Source organism: Ascidiella aspersa, chromosome 6 (genome assembly GCF_963924565.1).
Source record: "Ascidiella aspersa chromosome 6, kaAscAspe10.2, whole genome shotgun sequence".
Classification (NCBI taxonomy): Eukaryota; Metazoa; Chordata; class Ascidiacea; order Phlebobranchia; family Ascidiidae; genus Ascidiella; species Ascidiella aspersa.
The window spans coordinates 29,597,574-29,614,616 of NC_139452.1; the positions used below are offsets into that span (position 1 = coordinate 29,597,574).

The 17,043-nt window shown below is 35.9% G+C and overlaps 1 protein-coding gene across 1 annotated transcript in view; it reads right to left on the bottom strand.

Moving 5' to 3' along the window:
* Nucleotides 1-17,043, bottom strand: part of LOC146141182 (uncharacterized) — a 39,994-nt gene that overhangs the window by 6,050 nt on the left and 16,901 nt on the right. The window contains exons 5-14 of the mRNA XM_083392839.1: nt 16,586-16,767; nt 11,812-11,954; nt 10,157-10,414; nt 9,271-9,427; nt 8,713-8,824; nt 7,619-7,794; nt 6,432-7,220; nt 5,686-5,829; nt 4,557-4,599; nt 865-1,001 (exon numbers count right to left, since the gene is read on the bottom strand). Of these exons, the coding sequence (XP_083248965.1) occupies nt 865-1,001; nt 4,557-4,599; nt 5,686-5,829; nt 6,432-7,220; nt 7,619-7,794; nt 8,713-8,824; nt 9,271-9,427; nt 10,157-10,414; nt 11,812-11,954; nt 16,586-16,767 (2,141 nt within the window). The remainder of the gene's footprint in view (nt 1-864; nt 1,002-4,556; nt 4,600-5,685; nt 5,830-6,431; nt 7,221-7,618; nt 7,795-8,712; nt 8,825-9,270; nt 9,428-10,156; nt 10,415-11,811; nt 11,955-16,585; nt 16,768-17,043) is intronic.

Genomic DNA, 17,043 nt, shown 5'->3' on the forward strand with positions numbered 1-17,043 from the left:
AAAGGAATGGCAAATTCGGAAATAAATTATTCATTTCGCTCGCATTTTATTCGACTTTTGTCAGGAACTTTGTCAAAGTGTTATTTCGCTGCCAATCATCATTCAACGCAAAGCTGCCTTCATTATAATTCTATTCAGCCTTATTCCCACTGGAATATTTTATTGGAATATTATTAAAAACCACCAAAGCACATATGCAGGTGTTAAAACAGTGTCTTCCTAATCTTAAAATTTAAATAAAAATACTCAAATATATTTCTCAGCGTTTTAATGTCCCTTCTACCAGCATTACTCCATCGCCTAAAGTATGTTTTTCCAAATATACAGAAAAGTACCTTTGCAGTATTATCAAATCTCAATCAATACATGCGCTCTAAACGAGGCAGTAGTTATGCAATCATTTATGTTTGAGCAAAGAGCATGCACAGCTGTATCACGGGTTTAAAAACCCTAAAGGCCTGAAGTAATATAAGACCTTAAGTAAGTTTATTTTTATAAATATTACCTTTTCGTAAATGTTTTTTCGCCGTGTGTAGTCATTTTTTAACCCGGGGAATAAATTAAACCGTGTTAAGCCGGGTGTAAATTAAACCTTTTTCAGATTTATTAAGCGTTAAGCTGTATTTGTTTAATTAACACAACAACCAGTAGCGTAATTGCATTTCGTCATACACCGTTTTTTTTAAGGTTTGGTTTGGGTGACCGCTTAGTAGTTTTAAGAGACCGCAAGTGTTTCATTTAAATACCAAAAAGTTGCAAGTCCAAAATTTGGAAAACCGCTTAGGAAATTCGGGGGACCGTTTCGGCAAAACACCTTAAAAAAACACTGGTTATACATTTAAAACCCTAATGTTGACTTCTTACCTTTCAGTGACGAACCCTCGCTTGATTTTTGCGGCGATTGCTTCACCAAATCCTGCTTGGATTTCGGAGAGCCAAGAAAGCTGCAAAGAAACAGAATCACCACCGTAAGTAAGTTGATTATGTTAAGTTTACAGATGCTATATTCTGAAGGGCCATTGCATTAGAACTGCTTGATTGATTACGTCACATTAATATGAAATAATTTCGTTTCGTTATATCTATGATCGTGTTTAAACGAAATCTTTAGAGATTTTTTGGTTGAAATATTTCACTATAAGTATTTATGGGTCGAATATTCACAGGCAAAATATGTCTATTGATCAAAAAAGTAAAGCCTTTATTATTCTTCGCATATTCAGTAGGTTTACTTAATAAAAGTACGGATTTTAATTCGTACAAAAGAATAGAAGCCTAGTATCCATTACATACAGTCTTCTGTTTTGTATATGTTTATTAATGGTAGAAAATGGGTGTTGCAAAAATATCAGTAAGCCACAAAATGACAAGATCTCGACTGTTTAACCCAATACTTTTACGACTTAAAATAAACACTGCTATACGCTTTCGTATACTTGCCTTCTTAGCTTTCGAAAAGCAACTGACATCCTTCAATTTCAAGTAAAAATACAAAGAAAAAATATTCAAAACCAAAACTTTTTACACAAAATGTATAACAAATGGCGCTAACTTATACAGCGGCTTTTTAAACCACACGTGTACAGAAAGACACCTTCTCACTTAAATGCCAACTCGTTCTAGCGCTCAAAGTCTTATATAGCGCACTCTCTTTCTCTCCTACTACACAGCACGCCCTACAAACCAAGGCGTAATAGTCGATTAATTAGTGTCAAGACAATAGTAGCCGCCGCACGCGAAACGCCAAAGCAAATAGCGGCGGCCAATGTCAACAAGGCGTTACAAAGAGGTGCGCTAAGTCAATCGAAAGCTCGGCAAGTTTCTGGTTTTCTGTAGACCGGCAATTACTAACAGATGGTTTCGCTAAATACGCTTTGTGGAATAGTTCAAGTTCGCGTGGTGAAACGTTGGGTTCAAATCTTTTGTGTAAGTGCGTCGTGGTTAATTTAAGGTTGTTTCAAGTACGTCAAAACGGTGCCAGCAAAAAGCCTAATTGGCGTGCCATAAATAGCCACGTTGTTTAGCCTTGTGGTGCAACAGCCTAATTTGTGCGCTGCCAAATTAGATTTAAGCCCAAAATTTTGCGTTTTCTGGCTGATTAATCCACAATGTTAAAGGTTTTGCTCCAAAACATTGTGAATATTTTCGGTAAAGCACGTTTTCGGTTCATCACTCGTGTTATTCAAGTATATAATTCGCAGGCCAATGTTTGCACAAGTCTTACAAATAAGATTATTTAATTTTTTGGTTTTTACAATAGTCCTATTTTTTGATGCTCTGAACTCATAAATGATAATATGATTTTCGCAATAATCTTAAAAACAAAATACTGTTAAACATACAGACATAATAATCTTTAAACATAATCTTTACTTTACATTAAAAGTATCATTAGCTATTGGCGGAAAATTAAAAAATTAAAGTTGTTTTGTGAAATAACATTTTCTGATTTTACTAATAAACAATTTAGAAATTAATATTGCAAATACAGCATAATTAACCCTGCTCTACAGACGGACTTATTTCCCAATTAAAGCACTCACACCACTTAAACCTGCCCATCGCTCTTAAAACTCAAAATTAGACGCCTACAGCTCCTAGGAGTGCAGTATAAACCATTTCCGAGTCCTTTAAAGGCTACGAGACATTGGAAGCAATCATAATCGATTCGCGCGTCTTATTCGTTGTAGCAGACCGACCATAAAAGCCCTTTATCAGTCGTGGGCCTCTCTAACGCTTTTCCACCACGAAAAGCTGGAATACATATGGCCAGCGTCACCTCGAATTTAATCGATCATAGTGGCGCGCTGCTGAGTGTTATATCCGCATAGCAGATAGAATCGCAAGAGCTAATCGGATTTCTTAAGGACGCCTCTCTTATTTGTTGGCACCTCGCCCTTTTATGGTTTAGCGCTATGTTTTTTGTTGGTATGTCTTACTATATGTGCAAGCTGTTTTTGTAGGGCATTGCCGAGACAAAAACGGACAATATAGTTGAAAGATATTAACGTATTTAAACACATGTGTTCAACTGTGATCTGGCTTTCTGAAGATACAATGGCCTACATTTTGATCTCGATTTTGGTAAATTCCGTTACCATTCATACGTATTTCCTAAATTGAAAGAACAAATATGGCAAAAATAACAACGTTGTTAACAAATTGGAACAAAAGTTTTGAAAAACGGACAATATTTGAACGAAATTAACGCATTGAAACACATGTGTATATCTGTGATCTGGCTTTTCTGGTGATACATTGGCCCAACTTTTGAAATGCCCTTCGATTTAAGTGAATTTAATATATAAACTGTTGCTACCAGGCATGGTAATATAAATCAGAAACAGCTCCTCTGGTAATTGTAATTGTTAACCAACGTTTCGGCAACCTATACAAGCCGCCTAAGTGAATTTAGTTTGCCTTCAAACGTGTTTCCTTTTTTAAATTTGAAGAACAAATATGCCAAAATAATAATAGGGGTATGAAACCATTTATACACTTAAGTATCTGACATGGCTTTTCTAAAGATACAATATCTTGTAACATTTCAAAAAAACAACAAAGATATACATTAATTATTGCGCATAGTGTGTTTGTTCTATAAATCTAAAACACCATTGAGTTTAGATATGCCTTATAATGAAATTGATTTTGATTAGACCCAACACAATGCTTTTACTGAAAAAATGCTATTTTTTCAATTAATTAATTATTACTAGTGCATATTGTATTTATATTCCAAATCTAAAACATCGTGTTTACACTCGCAAGACATGCATTACTACGTTGTAAATATTGATTTTTCTCGTTCCACGATAGACGCACCTAATTACCTTCGCCCAGTAAAGCCCTGCCTTCCAACAAACGTCGATAATTTGCTTTGCAAGTGCGCAGCGGAACTTACAAAATCCCTAAAGGTTCTACGATTCGATTCGGCCTACCGCCCATTGATCGTACATAGTGGCAATGCGGTTGTGTTCTTACGCTCGGCTTTGGCAACATGTGTGTAATTTAATGTCGTAAACCCGTTCGCGCGTAAATGGACCAAACTCTCGGTTTAACAAAATGGTTGAACTTTTTTGTCGCAAAGGCATCAGCACTAGCGATGTCCCATGCTTTGTATTACATTCCTATACCCTTATTTTTCACGAAAAAAAAATATATATTTTTTTCACGACAAGTATTGCCACACGAACCGATACAATGACGTCATTACTATAAAAAGGCAAAAATGCACGTTTTCCAGGTTATTAGGTCAAAAGTTGGTTTAGTTTAATAGGCTTGGTTAAATTAACTTGTTAAACTTGTTGATTTACCTTATGTAAGTGGAAAATATTGCTGAAGTTTCGACATCAAAAAGATATCGGATCTGCGCCGATACCACCCTAGTATCGGGTATCGGCTCCGATCCGATATTATCTAAAATTCCTAAATCAGCAGTACAACATGTGTCATTGAATTTATATATGCCAGTGTTGGTTTATATGTAGTGGGATATACTTCGGTTTTTCTGTTTTCATTAAAATGAAAAAACAAACACTTGTAACAAAGCATACCTTTCTGTTCCTTCCTCTGCAATGTAACTTGTCCTTTGAAGAACTGTTAACAAAACAAAACTATCTTTAGATTTTAATTTCCTACAGGTTGAATTCCTTGGTCAACAAATCTTGTTTTGATTTCAAGTTGCTTGTTTTAACTCCTATATATTTCTGCCAGCAGACACCATATGTTGACGCGAGCGATTATCTGTCTAGGTCTGTCTTTCGATTTTTTGTTAAGTTACCAGCAGTTTCTACCAGGGATGCCACGCTCTTGTTGATTTAACGTTAATCCCGCAACCGTCTGTTGTATTGTTATACAGCGCTCTCCAGCAAAGTTATAAGCAAATAATTAAAGATGTTTGCCAGACCTGGTAAAACTTCCACAGCCCTAATTAGAACTATTTCAGTTACAAAACACCAAGGATCGGTAGAAACACAAATATTTTGCCACTAATCTTTGCAAATAAGTCCCGAGTCTGTTTCAGTTACGAAGAACCATTACTATAAATAAAAATGCCTTTAACTATGTATAATTTTAGGAAATTTATAATTGTTGGGTTTGGTCATAGTTTAAAAACGTAGTAACTAGTGCATTTAACTAATTCATTTTAAACCAATTTTTTTTATTTTCTCTATTTAGTTTTCATTCAAAAAATAGTGTCGTAATTTTTAAACGTTTCATCATAAATTCTGCAACATATCTTAATAAATGAATTCAAAATCTAACAGTAAATATTCCCCAGTTAGAAATGTAAATGCTTTTTAACAGCAAGTCGACGATAACATATCGTAAAGATTGGAACTTAAACCCGAACTTTAGATTTAGGCTATAATTAGGTACTTAATGTTAGTTTTCTGTCAACAAAAACACTAACAGTTCACAAACACTTTTCTTGTACAATAAATAAGTCTAAGAATTACGCACAATGCATAAATGTTCATTGTAAGCAAGAAAACTCTACGTTGTGTCGCAAAACATGGATGCTGTAATTGGTTTGGTATCGTATCGGCACCGATACTACCATAGTATCGGACGAGTTCCGATACCGTTACCTGGCATCGGGTATCGGCTCCAAACCGATATAATGGGGTATCCATAGTCAAAATTCTCTTATGTAGTTGTATAACATCGAACCCAACTTACATTTCGGTGAGTTGTTTCTACTTCGGCAGTAGATAGCGGCTATTGTGAGCAGTACGATCACTGCAATGCATCCGACCACAATGCCAGCTATTGCACCTGCACTTGCAGTACTCGGTGAAAGTAACACGTCGTAAGATGCCATGCCTGTGAATAAATACAAACTTAACTTAAGGATTACAGCTTTTTTGGATTTGATAAACTTAGCGGCCTGTTTTGCAGCCAAGGCCTTCAGTTAAAATCTTTTCAAAGAAAAATGAACCCACCGCAGGGACAAATTGGGAGACATGGTTAAAACTGCTTTTTAAGCTCAATATATGTCTCAACAACTGTCATTGTAGCTAACACTGATGCAATTTAAGCAGTTTTAATTTAGTAAGATTGAACTGGGAAGGCAACACTGTTTTAGGCGTTTATTAATTTTCTTTTAAAGAAACCTTTTTAAATTTTTTTTATGTAACTAATGAGTTTTCAGAACTTAAATCACATTTATACATGTGTGAAGTTGTAATTGAAAGTAGCCCATTCTTAAGTGGTCAAAAAAGATAGCGGCTTATTATTATTATCTCCTACTATAGTTTTTTTTTTATGTTTTTTTTTCGTGAATGCTGAGATATTGAAAACGACCGCAAATATTTCCTCTAATTTCTAATTCTCTGCTGTAGTTACAAAGGTAGGCTATTTTTCGAGAGACTGTATGATAAATTGAAAAAACGTTTCGGTCTTTAAAACTACTTTCTGCCACATACCTCGTGTATCTACAACCAGCACCTGGCTCGGTGCGCTGTAGGCCGAGGGCGACACCGCGAGGATGCGGAACTCGTAAACCTTCTCCCGCGAGATGTCGCCCTTTGCCACGGTGTAGGTCGTGATGTTTGTGGGAAGAGCGGCAAGAATTCTCCAGCCGTCGTAATCCTGCATCTGCATCCGATTGTTCTCCACAGCGATCGGATCGCTCCGGATCACTCGGTGCAGGGATGAAACCTCTTCTTTGTTCGAAAGACTCCGTTTTACTTTTTTTTTTGAAAGAATTATTTTTTCGTCTTCTGCAAGAATACTTTCATCTTCATCTTTTGAAAACCTTCTCTCCTCTTGTGAAAGGCTCTTAACTTCTTCTTTGGAAAAACTTCTTTCTTCTTTAGAAAAACTTCTTCCTTCTTTAGAAAGTCTTATTTTAGCTTCTTTTAAATACCTTTTGCTCCCAGGTACTTTCTGCATCCCCAGCGCTCTTCTAAATTTATCTTCCATAGAGGATGAAATCTTCTCTCCTTCCAATATCTCCATCATCTTACTCTGCTGAACGCTCCTCCTACGTCTTTCTCCCTCTTCATCATTCCTCTTGGACGGAGCAGGGATCCTCTTGACATCCACCAGGACTCTGCACTCCACCAGGTATCCCAGCATCCCGTGGAGGTCACTGACGTCAGACGGTCGCCATGACAACACGATCAGGCCTTGGTCGTTGAACGTGTACTTTACGTCGCTAGGTGGCGCGATGGAGTTGCCGGACGCCAGCTTCGGAGAATTGACGGGAATTACTGCAAAAAGTTGAAATAAGTGTTAGTAATTGTCGATAATGTTCGGAAATTCTTGTTTATCTTCAAAGATTATATTTAAAAGTTAATATGAATCGTTGTTTGATAAGATCAACCAAATGTCTATGGTTTATTGTTAACTAATCTTGGCTAAAGAAGGAGGTATTACCAGACGAGAAGTAAATTTGGAAACGTGCACAAATGTTTTTTTATTATTTAGAATATTTTAAAACCTCTGACCAGTCACTGAGTTTCTTTGTAATAAATAATTGTGATTATCTTGTTGTTTTGGATTGGAGGTAGTTGTTTTTTCTGGGTTAATTAACTGATATGAAACACAAATTCATTCGGAGAGGTTATGTTTGATTTTTTGCGAATAAATTTGAACGTTGTTTACTAACCTTGTGTTTTCGCTGTAGCGGTTTTGCTGAACGGTCCACTCCCGAGCACGTTTTCCGGCAGAATAGCAAACTGGTAAACCGTTTCTGGCTCCAACTTACTCACTACTGCGCTCTTGCGGCTGCCGTCCGCGTACACAGTTGACCACGAGTGGTCGCCCATGCTCGCCCGCTTGTACCTAAGGAAATCGATAGGAAGTAGTTTAGAGATATAATAGCGCATTAAAACTCTTAACACCCACGTATTGGGAGATAAGCACTAAGCTGTATTACTCATGGCTGCTTTAATTGTGGTGATACGCAAATGTTATTGCCACAGCAATAAAGACGGCTTGGCAGTGGATTAATACAATCCTTATCACATGATTAAAATGGATGTAAGTGTAATAAATCGTTACGTCTATATATAATAATCAGAAGATGCAACAATATGTGATACCTGTGTTCATTTTGCAAGGTAACAGACTAGGATTTAATCAAATTGTTTTTTAAGAAAACTGAACATATGTGCAAGCGCTAGATTCCTACTGTTTTATAACTGATCAACGAAAATAAATAAATTTAGTAAAAGGCATTCTTCGCTTAACCTTTTAAAAATACCAATATTAATAGTCAGTGTATTAATTTGTTCTGTGATTTTGCCTGTTACGTAATGTCATTTAACACCCAAGTCAAATCCCCCTTATTGTAAATGTAAACGTCTAACTAAAAGTCAGCATTAAGTTCTTGTGTACGGCCATAACTCGTGCTATATGCACGGCCTGAATCTACTAGGACAATAAGATGTTTATGTTGAAAGCGGATAAAGAGTTATTTGAAACCTAAAAAATGTTAAAAACTTCTATATAGGCATCGATATTCCTACAGTTTCTAACTAAATGTTAATGTTCCTAAGGTTAATAGATATTGTATATATTTCTATTATCGTGTCTAAAAAAAGCTTTATGTTTCACTCCTAAATCACCCCTAGAATAATTAAAAGGTTTAACTGTATGTCAGTATTAAGATGTGTATAAACGGACATTGATTATGCTATAGGCACGGCCAATGTTTAATAAAATTATCTGCCTTTTTATACTTTTTTATCTAGTCCTTACCATATCATGAAGTGCTGTGGATAGCCTCCATCGTACCCAGGTATCCACTCTATGTTGGCCGAGTTTGGGGTTGTAACCGCAGACACGTTCTTCACATTATGCGGGGTCGTATCTGCAAATGTTCATATTGTGTGTTATTTAAATGTTTAACGTTACAAGAAAATCGTTTGGAAGAATACATTAAACACTTTAATGTATTTGATATTGATTGTACCTCTAAATACAACTCCAACCATTATCTTAAAATTTATTTGAAACCTTGACAAAATGCTATCTACGGCTTTGATATTTATTACATGTGTGTGTTAATCTCAATCAATGTAAAATCGGCCGTCTAAATAAATATAAATATTGGCATCCCAATTCCTAAACTTTTTACTTATTTTATGTTTTGTGTCTAGGGTCCTAACTATGCGCCTTTCAATCATTCAAATAGCAAAACAAATGACTAAATAACGAATCGTCTTTGTAAGATTTAAACACGCAACTTACCATTTCAACCGGCGCTCTAATCTAAACTGTTGTAACACGGATTTAAACTCGTTTAACGTTACTCACACTTGACGTATATCATGACGTCACGCATGACGTCAGCCACAGCGTTGGACACGACGCATTGCCACAAGCCGAAGTCTTCTTTCGACACACTTGAGATAGTCAGGTTCCCTTCTTCCCAAAATACTCGCTCGTTTGGTAGTTCCCCTTCGGATGACACCTGTGTTGAGTTATAGACGTTAAGTTTTTTACGATTGTAGGTTGGTTATTATCGCAGTGTAGGATTACCCAATGTAATAAGCAAATTAGCTAAGGATGTTCTGTAAATATTGCTTATAACTCGTAAACGATTAAATTGTTTTCAATTAGAAAACGTGTTGAAAAGTAGTTATTCAGGTTTAATTTAGCAGATGTAGTGAGCAAGGTTTAGGTAACGGTTCACTTTGCTGTAAATGTTGATTAGGTTAAATCGAAGGCCGCTACGGGGGTGATATTTCTTACATGCGTACCCATTTATTTTGTTCATCAGAAAATAACGTGTGTGACGTTTTAAATCTTTTGGACAATTTTAATAAAAGTGTAGCTCTAATTTTTTAATCTCACGTAAGCCCGGAAAAACGACTTTATATACCTAAGATAAAAATTTTAAATAAACAAAATATCGATCAAAGAATCCTCACCTTTCTCTAGTACGTACTTAGATTAATTTTACCATCATTTTTTTAATTCTAAATTTGCTAAATCCCACTTAAAGATATTTTTGTACAAAAAAATTGTAAAAATATCGATCAAACCAACCCTCACCTTTTTCCAGTCTTGTAGGCTAATATTTTTTGGCTATCACATGACCATTTTATCTTGATGTGTAATGTGTCTCGTTTAAAATGCATCGTATGGTTTAAAACGAAGACTAATAATTAAACAGAATATCGTTCCAACAAACCCTCACCTTTCTCCAGTACGTGCTTGGCGGTGGATCCCCTTCACCCACACAATTCACCCTCAGGGCGGTCCCAATCTCCACTTCGTAGCTTTCCTGGGGTTCCAGGGTGAACCTGGGTGGTTGCTTGGCCACCAATCTGATCTTAGATGACTCTCCTGATGTCCCCAGTATGTTGTAAGGTGTGCACGTGTACTGGCCTTCATCTATGTATTGGACTTCTCTGATTACAAGGACTTGATCGCTGTCCACGTATACGCGGTCCGTCTGGAAAACATTAACTCTTTAGCATGACATTTATTTGAAAACTTTTCACAAAATTTTATCTACTTTGGAGCGTAACGGTCCGTCTAGAAAACAGAAACACTTTAGCCTTACATTATTTCGATTATAAACATTTCTGGAGCATATTGATTGGATGTTGTGGTTAGACTTAGTAAGAATATCAAAGCCCAATCAAAAGTAGGTTGCATCTATATTATCTTTGATATTCTTGCAATCTACTTCTGTATGGGCCAGATATTCATTCTACGTCTAACACCATCTTTGATATTCTTGCAATCTACTTCTGTATGGGCCAGATATTCGTTCTACGTCTAACTACAACCTCCAGCCATTATGTTAAGGTTAATTCCAAACGTTCACAAAATATGGACCAACACAAATGTTGTAAACAACATCAGGTTAAAGACTTATAGAGAATTTTTCGAAAAAAGTTAATATTTTAACAGCCTTCTTAGTTTTATTCGTGTGTCATAGCCGCCCAACCGCATATGCTAATGCGCGTTCTAAATGCCACGTACAAGCATAAATCGATTAAAGGCAAAGTTTTAATAGCATTTGTGTCGGAAATATCACACACCAGGACCACAAAACCATTTTGAGCCCCAACGTTAGGTCAATTAACCACTATTGACGCGTTTGTACGTAACGAGTTACGTATATAGCACCCAAAGTGACCAATATGGCGAAGTAAATATCACAGTCGATGTGGGTTCATTTCGGCAAGAGTTTGAATCTCACTAGAATTACAAGGTAGCTCGGAGAAACGGAAGCGAAAACCTTTGATCTCCGATTCGAATCTTACTAAAGTTAATTTACACTTAATCACAAGGTTACCGCAAACTACTGCCACCAATAGTTTCAAATTTTAGTTAAGCATCGGTGGTTGGAAAAACATACAATTTTAATGATTGATAAGACATAGCGGACGTTATCTGTGTCCATGGCCATGACTTCGAATTTAAGTCAAATCATAAACAGCTTTAAGACATTTTACAATCAAACTACATTGTACATTGGACGTGGATTTACAGTAAAGTAACGGACACTTGAGGAGTTGTCTTAATAGGCTTTTATTACTGATCACCCTAAAATCATCCAAAGTAAATGGAATCTTAGCAGACAAAGTAGCTAGTTCGCCATTCTGTGAACACATTACAAAAATATTTTTTGTTGTTTTTTATAACCTTGCAAGTGAGTGAATTTTCTTCAAAATACAAAATAATTTTATTTACATGCAGTTCTAGTTCTAGGGATAAATTAACTGGTCGATTTGTTATTTTACCATACCAGTTAAAGTTAAGTACATTGTCCTGTATACAAAACAAAACAGGTTAGCAGAATCCACTCTACACTTATGTAAGGCCACTTTATTTTCTTACCTGTTGTGCCATTATAACTTGTCCACCCTTCCTCCAAGTAACAGTGCTGACAGCTGGTTCAGCCTCTGCGTTGCATCTCATCTTAAAAGGCAGCGTGAGTCCAGCGTAAGCTATGCTGGGCATCCCAGTTACGTACGCCGCGTCTGTGGATTAAAAACATGAAGTCAAACGGTTTAACTTTTTCGGTTAGGTTTCAATCTTTTGTCGGAATCCGCTTTGATTTGGAGAAATTTAGAAGTTCTGGTTCAACTCCGGTTCGATAAATTTACTTTCTAATCAGATTTATAAAGTCCCGGTTCGGATACAATATGAGTTGTGTTAAACCTATCAATGTGGGTCATAAAATGTGGAAAATAAAAATTAAATTTATGTCGTATTTGAACTATTAAAAGACTGCAGCAGTTCATTATTGAAATATCTCAAAAATAAAGTAATCAACGTTTTATTTAATTTACATTTTAGGTCATAAAATTTCCGACATTTCGTAACTTGACTCTGTAAAATGCCAGTTGTTTGCTGGAGTGAACCGATTTCTTAGAAGGTTAAGGTTTCGCTTTTTTAAAATAGTCAGTTCCAGTTCTAATCCGTTTTATCTTACAAAAACCGGTTCAGATTTCGGCAAAAGCCGGTTAAAAACTTCGGGTTGGACTTCCTGGTTAACAATACGCCGGGTTTATGCGCTTTATTTCCCGCAGAATTCTCGTCTTGGTCTTGAGGTTAAAGTTGCGGCAGGACACTTGATGGGCCTGAATAATTAATCAACATCGCGAAATCGGATACGGGCCGCTGAAATTAGACGACATTTCGACTGTTTGGGTGTTTTCTGTTTGCAAAAGCAATTGTTTTTAGGATTAAATTTTAAACACGAAGAGAGATGCGGAACTTCTACTTTTTTTACTGGTCCTAGCGTCGACATTTAATTTTATTTTTATTGGAAGTTGTAATAATTTAATTTCTGCATTTTTACACCTTTACGTTTTTGGCCCTACAATTTTTTGCTTTAGTGTATTTCGAGTTGTTTTTTAAGAGTTACATTTTTGTCAACAACAGATTGTGCGACTTCCCATTTTTATTTTTAAATTTTTTTCACCAAAACCTGATTTGAATTTAAACTGTAGGACAAGAAAGCAGTCAATGATTTTTTGCAACATGATATTTTGTTACCTGATTTTAAATAGATTTTGAGGAAATTGTTTTGAACTTAAATATTTTACAAATAATTTTGTTTTTAAACATGGTGCAAATAAATCGCAATCTCAATATTGTGTCAAACAACTAAAACATGCTTTAATCGGTTTAAATGATCATGTAAACTCTCCTGAGGTAATAGTTGTGATTAAGGTTGCTTCCATGCTAAAGTGGTACCAAAAAAATCACTGATAAAGGTTAGATTAGCACCAAATATAACGAAAAACGATTTAAAATTCTGCGTAAAGGTTTGTAAACCAACCCGGCCTATCTGTGACTAATTAAAGTCAATCATTTGTCACGTAGGGCTAACATCAGGACAGCAAGGACAAAGCTACGTAATCCAGTTGTCCAGCAACCTGGAATCGGATTTTAGGAGCCTCATTAAATATTTATGACCCGCAATAAAGTCTTACAGTCTTTCTAAGGTGTATCGCTTACAAAACGCGCAGTTAAATTCTCTCTCTGTGTGTGGCAGTACACCTTGTTTTATCGGACTGTTTTTACTGACAAGTTTTAAAACCACTAAACTACAAAATGCCAGTTGCCGTTTTGCCATACAAGTGGAACATTAATATTTTTGTTAACACAACACAACAATATAAAGACATATGAGTGTTATATTGGAGTGCCTCCAGTCTACAAAAATCCGAGTTTAACGATCGCTAAAGCACAATTTAAAGGGAAATTTTATTTACTTGAGAACTATAATTTCGGTTTAGAGATTACTTTGCTGTTTATATTTTATTAGGTGTCATAATAAAATGAACAGAAATTGTGCTGTGGATAAAGGTAACATCAGTTTAGTATTTTATTATTTTGGTTTGGCTAAATTTCTCTAATTTTTACACGTTAGAATTAGGGTACAACAAATATTCACCGGGAAATTAAGGCCTTTTATATGTGTTACAGCTGTGCACCTTTGTTCAAACGCGCTTATTCAACTTGAAATATGTTTTAATAAAGCAATTTATCATAGCTTTGCACTTACATGGAATATGGGCCACACACAATGAAGAACTTTTCAAATTGTCGACACTAATTGTAAGCGAAACGATTTATTTTTTTAGAAGATGTTACTGCTGCCCGTCATCATTATTTTCGATTGTTACGTAACAACGCTCGTTTACTTTCAGTGACGTCATTGCCTCGGAAAAGTCAAGAAAAAACTTCGTAGCCTCGACCCAGTTTTAAAGAGCTGTCACAGGAGTCTAAATGGCCGTCAGAAGGACGAGGAATAAAGGTGGGCGTTTACTTTGATTCGATAAATTGATTCCTCTCGTTTTGTCTGTAACGATGATTGATAAAGCGAACTTTTTAAAGCGTTTGAAGTAACTGTAGTTGAAGCGATTTATGGTTAGAAGGCAGGCAACGAAAAACGAACGAAAAATTGGCAAAATTGAAAAATTAAAGTATGGCTCCCGAAAAAAAAAGGCCAAAATTAATTTGGTACCCAAAACAATTCTGATAGTTAACTTTCCAGGATTCCAATTTACCAAACTGATATCAATCTTTAAAGGTAGTCCATGTATGGTTAAGCCAGTTTATGGTGCTGTTTTTTGAAATGCTATAAGTTTGTATATGTTGGAAACTACGTAAACTAAGTATGCCACCAAGTCGAGGGGTCTTTTAATTGCTGCTTAACTTTGCATCAACGTATAGCTGTGTTTTTTTCTATTTTGTGTTGAGTGGAAATGCCTACAAAACAGGAGATACGTGCTTACAAGGAAGTGTATGTAGCGTAACCAGAACCTAATAATTGGATAAACGCGGTAAACGTTGCCAAAGGAGATTATATAGTTCTAACTTGAAAATAATAAAACCGCCTTTGCTTTATTTATTTTGATTAAGTAATAAATGTGCCCACAAGATATGTGTTTATTGTAATGTATGTCCAGACAAATACACTTGCACATAGCCCAATAATGGCAACTAAAGAAGAGTAAAATAGGGAAATAATCGCATTTAGACTTTACATGTCAACGAAAGTTAACTATGTTGGATAGCCACAGAGACTTCCAATATATATTATATGCAGCTTAAGTTATATGTTTCCAAGTGTTGTAGTTCACAAAAGTTAAAAACTACTTGTTATTGTGTTGGCCACTGCATTTATGCTGTTTTAAGGTGTTTGAAAATGTATAAATGGTTTTGAATAATCTTTGAATGTCTATGAACTTTCGTAATAGAATCGTCTGGCAACCCCGGTGTGACAGCTCTATAAACACTTTTTTGAGCCTAGCAAAAGGCATCAAAGTAGATCTTATTATGAAAGCAGTCTCATATCGACTGTCGCTGTCAGCTTCAATTGGCCACACCGCCATGGAGCTTTATGCGGTCACAGAGGCCAGTATTGTTACGTGAGGCGACGCAATAAGCGCTCTTATTGAGATTGATGTGTGACATTAGACAGCAATCGATGGAGCAAGCAAATCGAAATTATATCGGTCGATTCCGCTGAAGAACTAATAAGCGCCAATAAAAAGCCTAATATCCTTCTCTGTTGAATCCCAACGTGTGCCATTATCGAAATACTTTGGTGTCTGGCGTTTTTTTATTTATTGTCTTAAAAATAACGTTTAGCGTGGTGACTAAGCCAAGTTGTAACTTATTTCCATTGTGGTTTGAAATTGTTATCTTCAAGACCGAAGCTATACGTACTGTACTTGTATTATAATAAAAAGAGATTTTGTCAGGAAAAGGGACTAAATTAACTTGTAACTTAAGTCCCGTTAATGCCAGTCATTAAAGTTTTAAATATGTTCATAAATTACGCATTTTTCGAGGTAACAAGCTATGTACATCAAATACTGCTGTAACATTTATAAAACATTTCTAGTCAGACTTGTATTATAGTGGTCGGGTAATTTGAGTTTTTACTGGCGAAAAACTTTGGAAATGTTATTCTTAGTTTAATAAAACATACGGCACCAAGTTTTCACGGGCGAGAAGCTTCGGAAGCAATTGCTAGCGCGCAGACCTTTCATCATAGATTAAAACAACACCGAAATTGACCAATCACAACCGCAACAAATTGTGGCAAACCTTTTCACCTCAAAATTTCCCCCTCGCGCCCTTTTTGTTTTAACATGGCCACAGCGAAGCCTTACTACGTACAAGTTGCCTTTTGAACCCGAAAAGGCCAAAAATAACTGCGTTCTAAAGTGGTCAAAATTATAAATTGACCACTTCATAACGAAGTGATAAGTTGACTCAAAAGTAAGTTACGTTCGCATTTAGTTTACGTCTATGCAGTGTTATTGTCATTCCAACAGCATTTGACCTTACAAAAACTATTAAGCTAGACTATAATCTGAAAAAAACGTTTAATATGCATATTTTGATAATCTGAAGTGGCATTGGCCAACAATAATAGGACTTTTACTCTTTAGTTACAACTTTAACGCAGGCTTGAGCTTCAAGTTTTGCCTTTCGGTATATTTTAAGACCGATTTACGTATATTTTTTGCTATTATTTATTTTCACCTGGAAAGGTACGAACACACTTCTGTTCACCACAACATTAAAAGATACCTTTAATCATTTAAAATAAACTTAAAAATAGATGGAAAGTTGATTTTCTTACATTGTACGACCAGAAAAGCCGATGCCGAGGGCGCCGAACCGTAACCGTTGTCCGGACGACACGTCACGTTTCCTTTGTCGAGCTTTGTGACGTCATATATGACGAATGTTCCGTCACTGATGGCATTGTAGCGACCGCGAAGGGACGGCGCGTCGGCGACGGGAGTTCCGTTATACGACCACCTTAGTTAAAAAAAACCTTCTACACTAACTTAGTTAAAAAAAACCTTCTACACTAATAACACCTTTTTTTGTAATTTTATTGTTTTTTTTTAAGTTTTGCATTAATTTTGAATAAGGCGCCACCTAAAAAAAGAGAAATTGTGATGCAATATTCAAACTGCAATATTTGTCTCATTTTTAAAAGCATTTCAGTTTTAAAACGCAATGGATGTACAGAGCTACATAATTTGTAGCTGGCAAATTGCGATTATTGGCTACCAAACAAAAGGTCTTGGC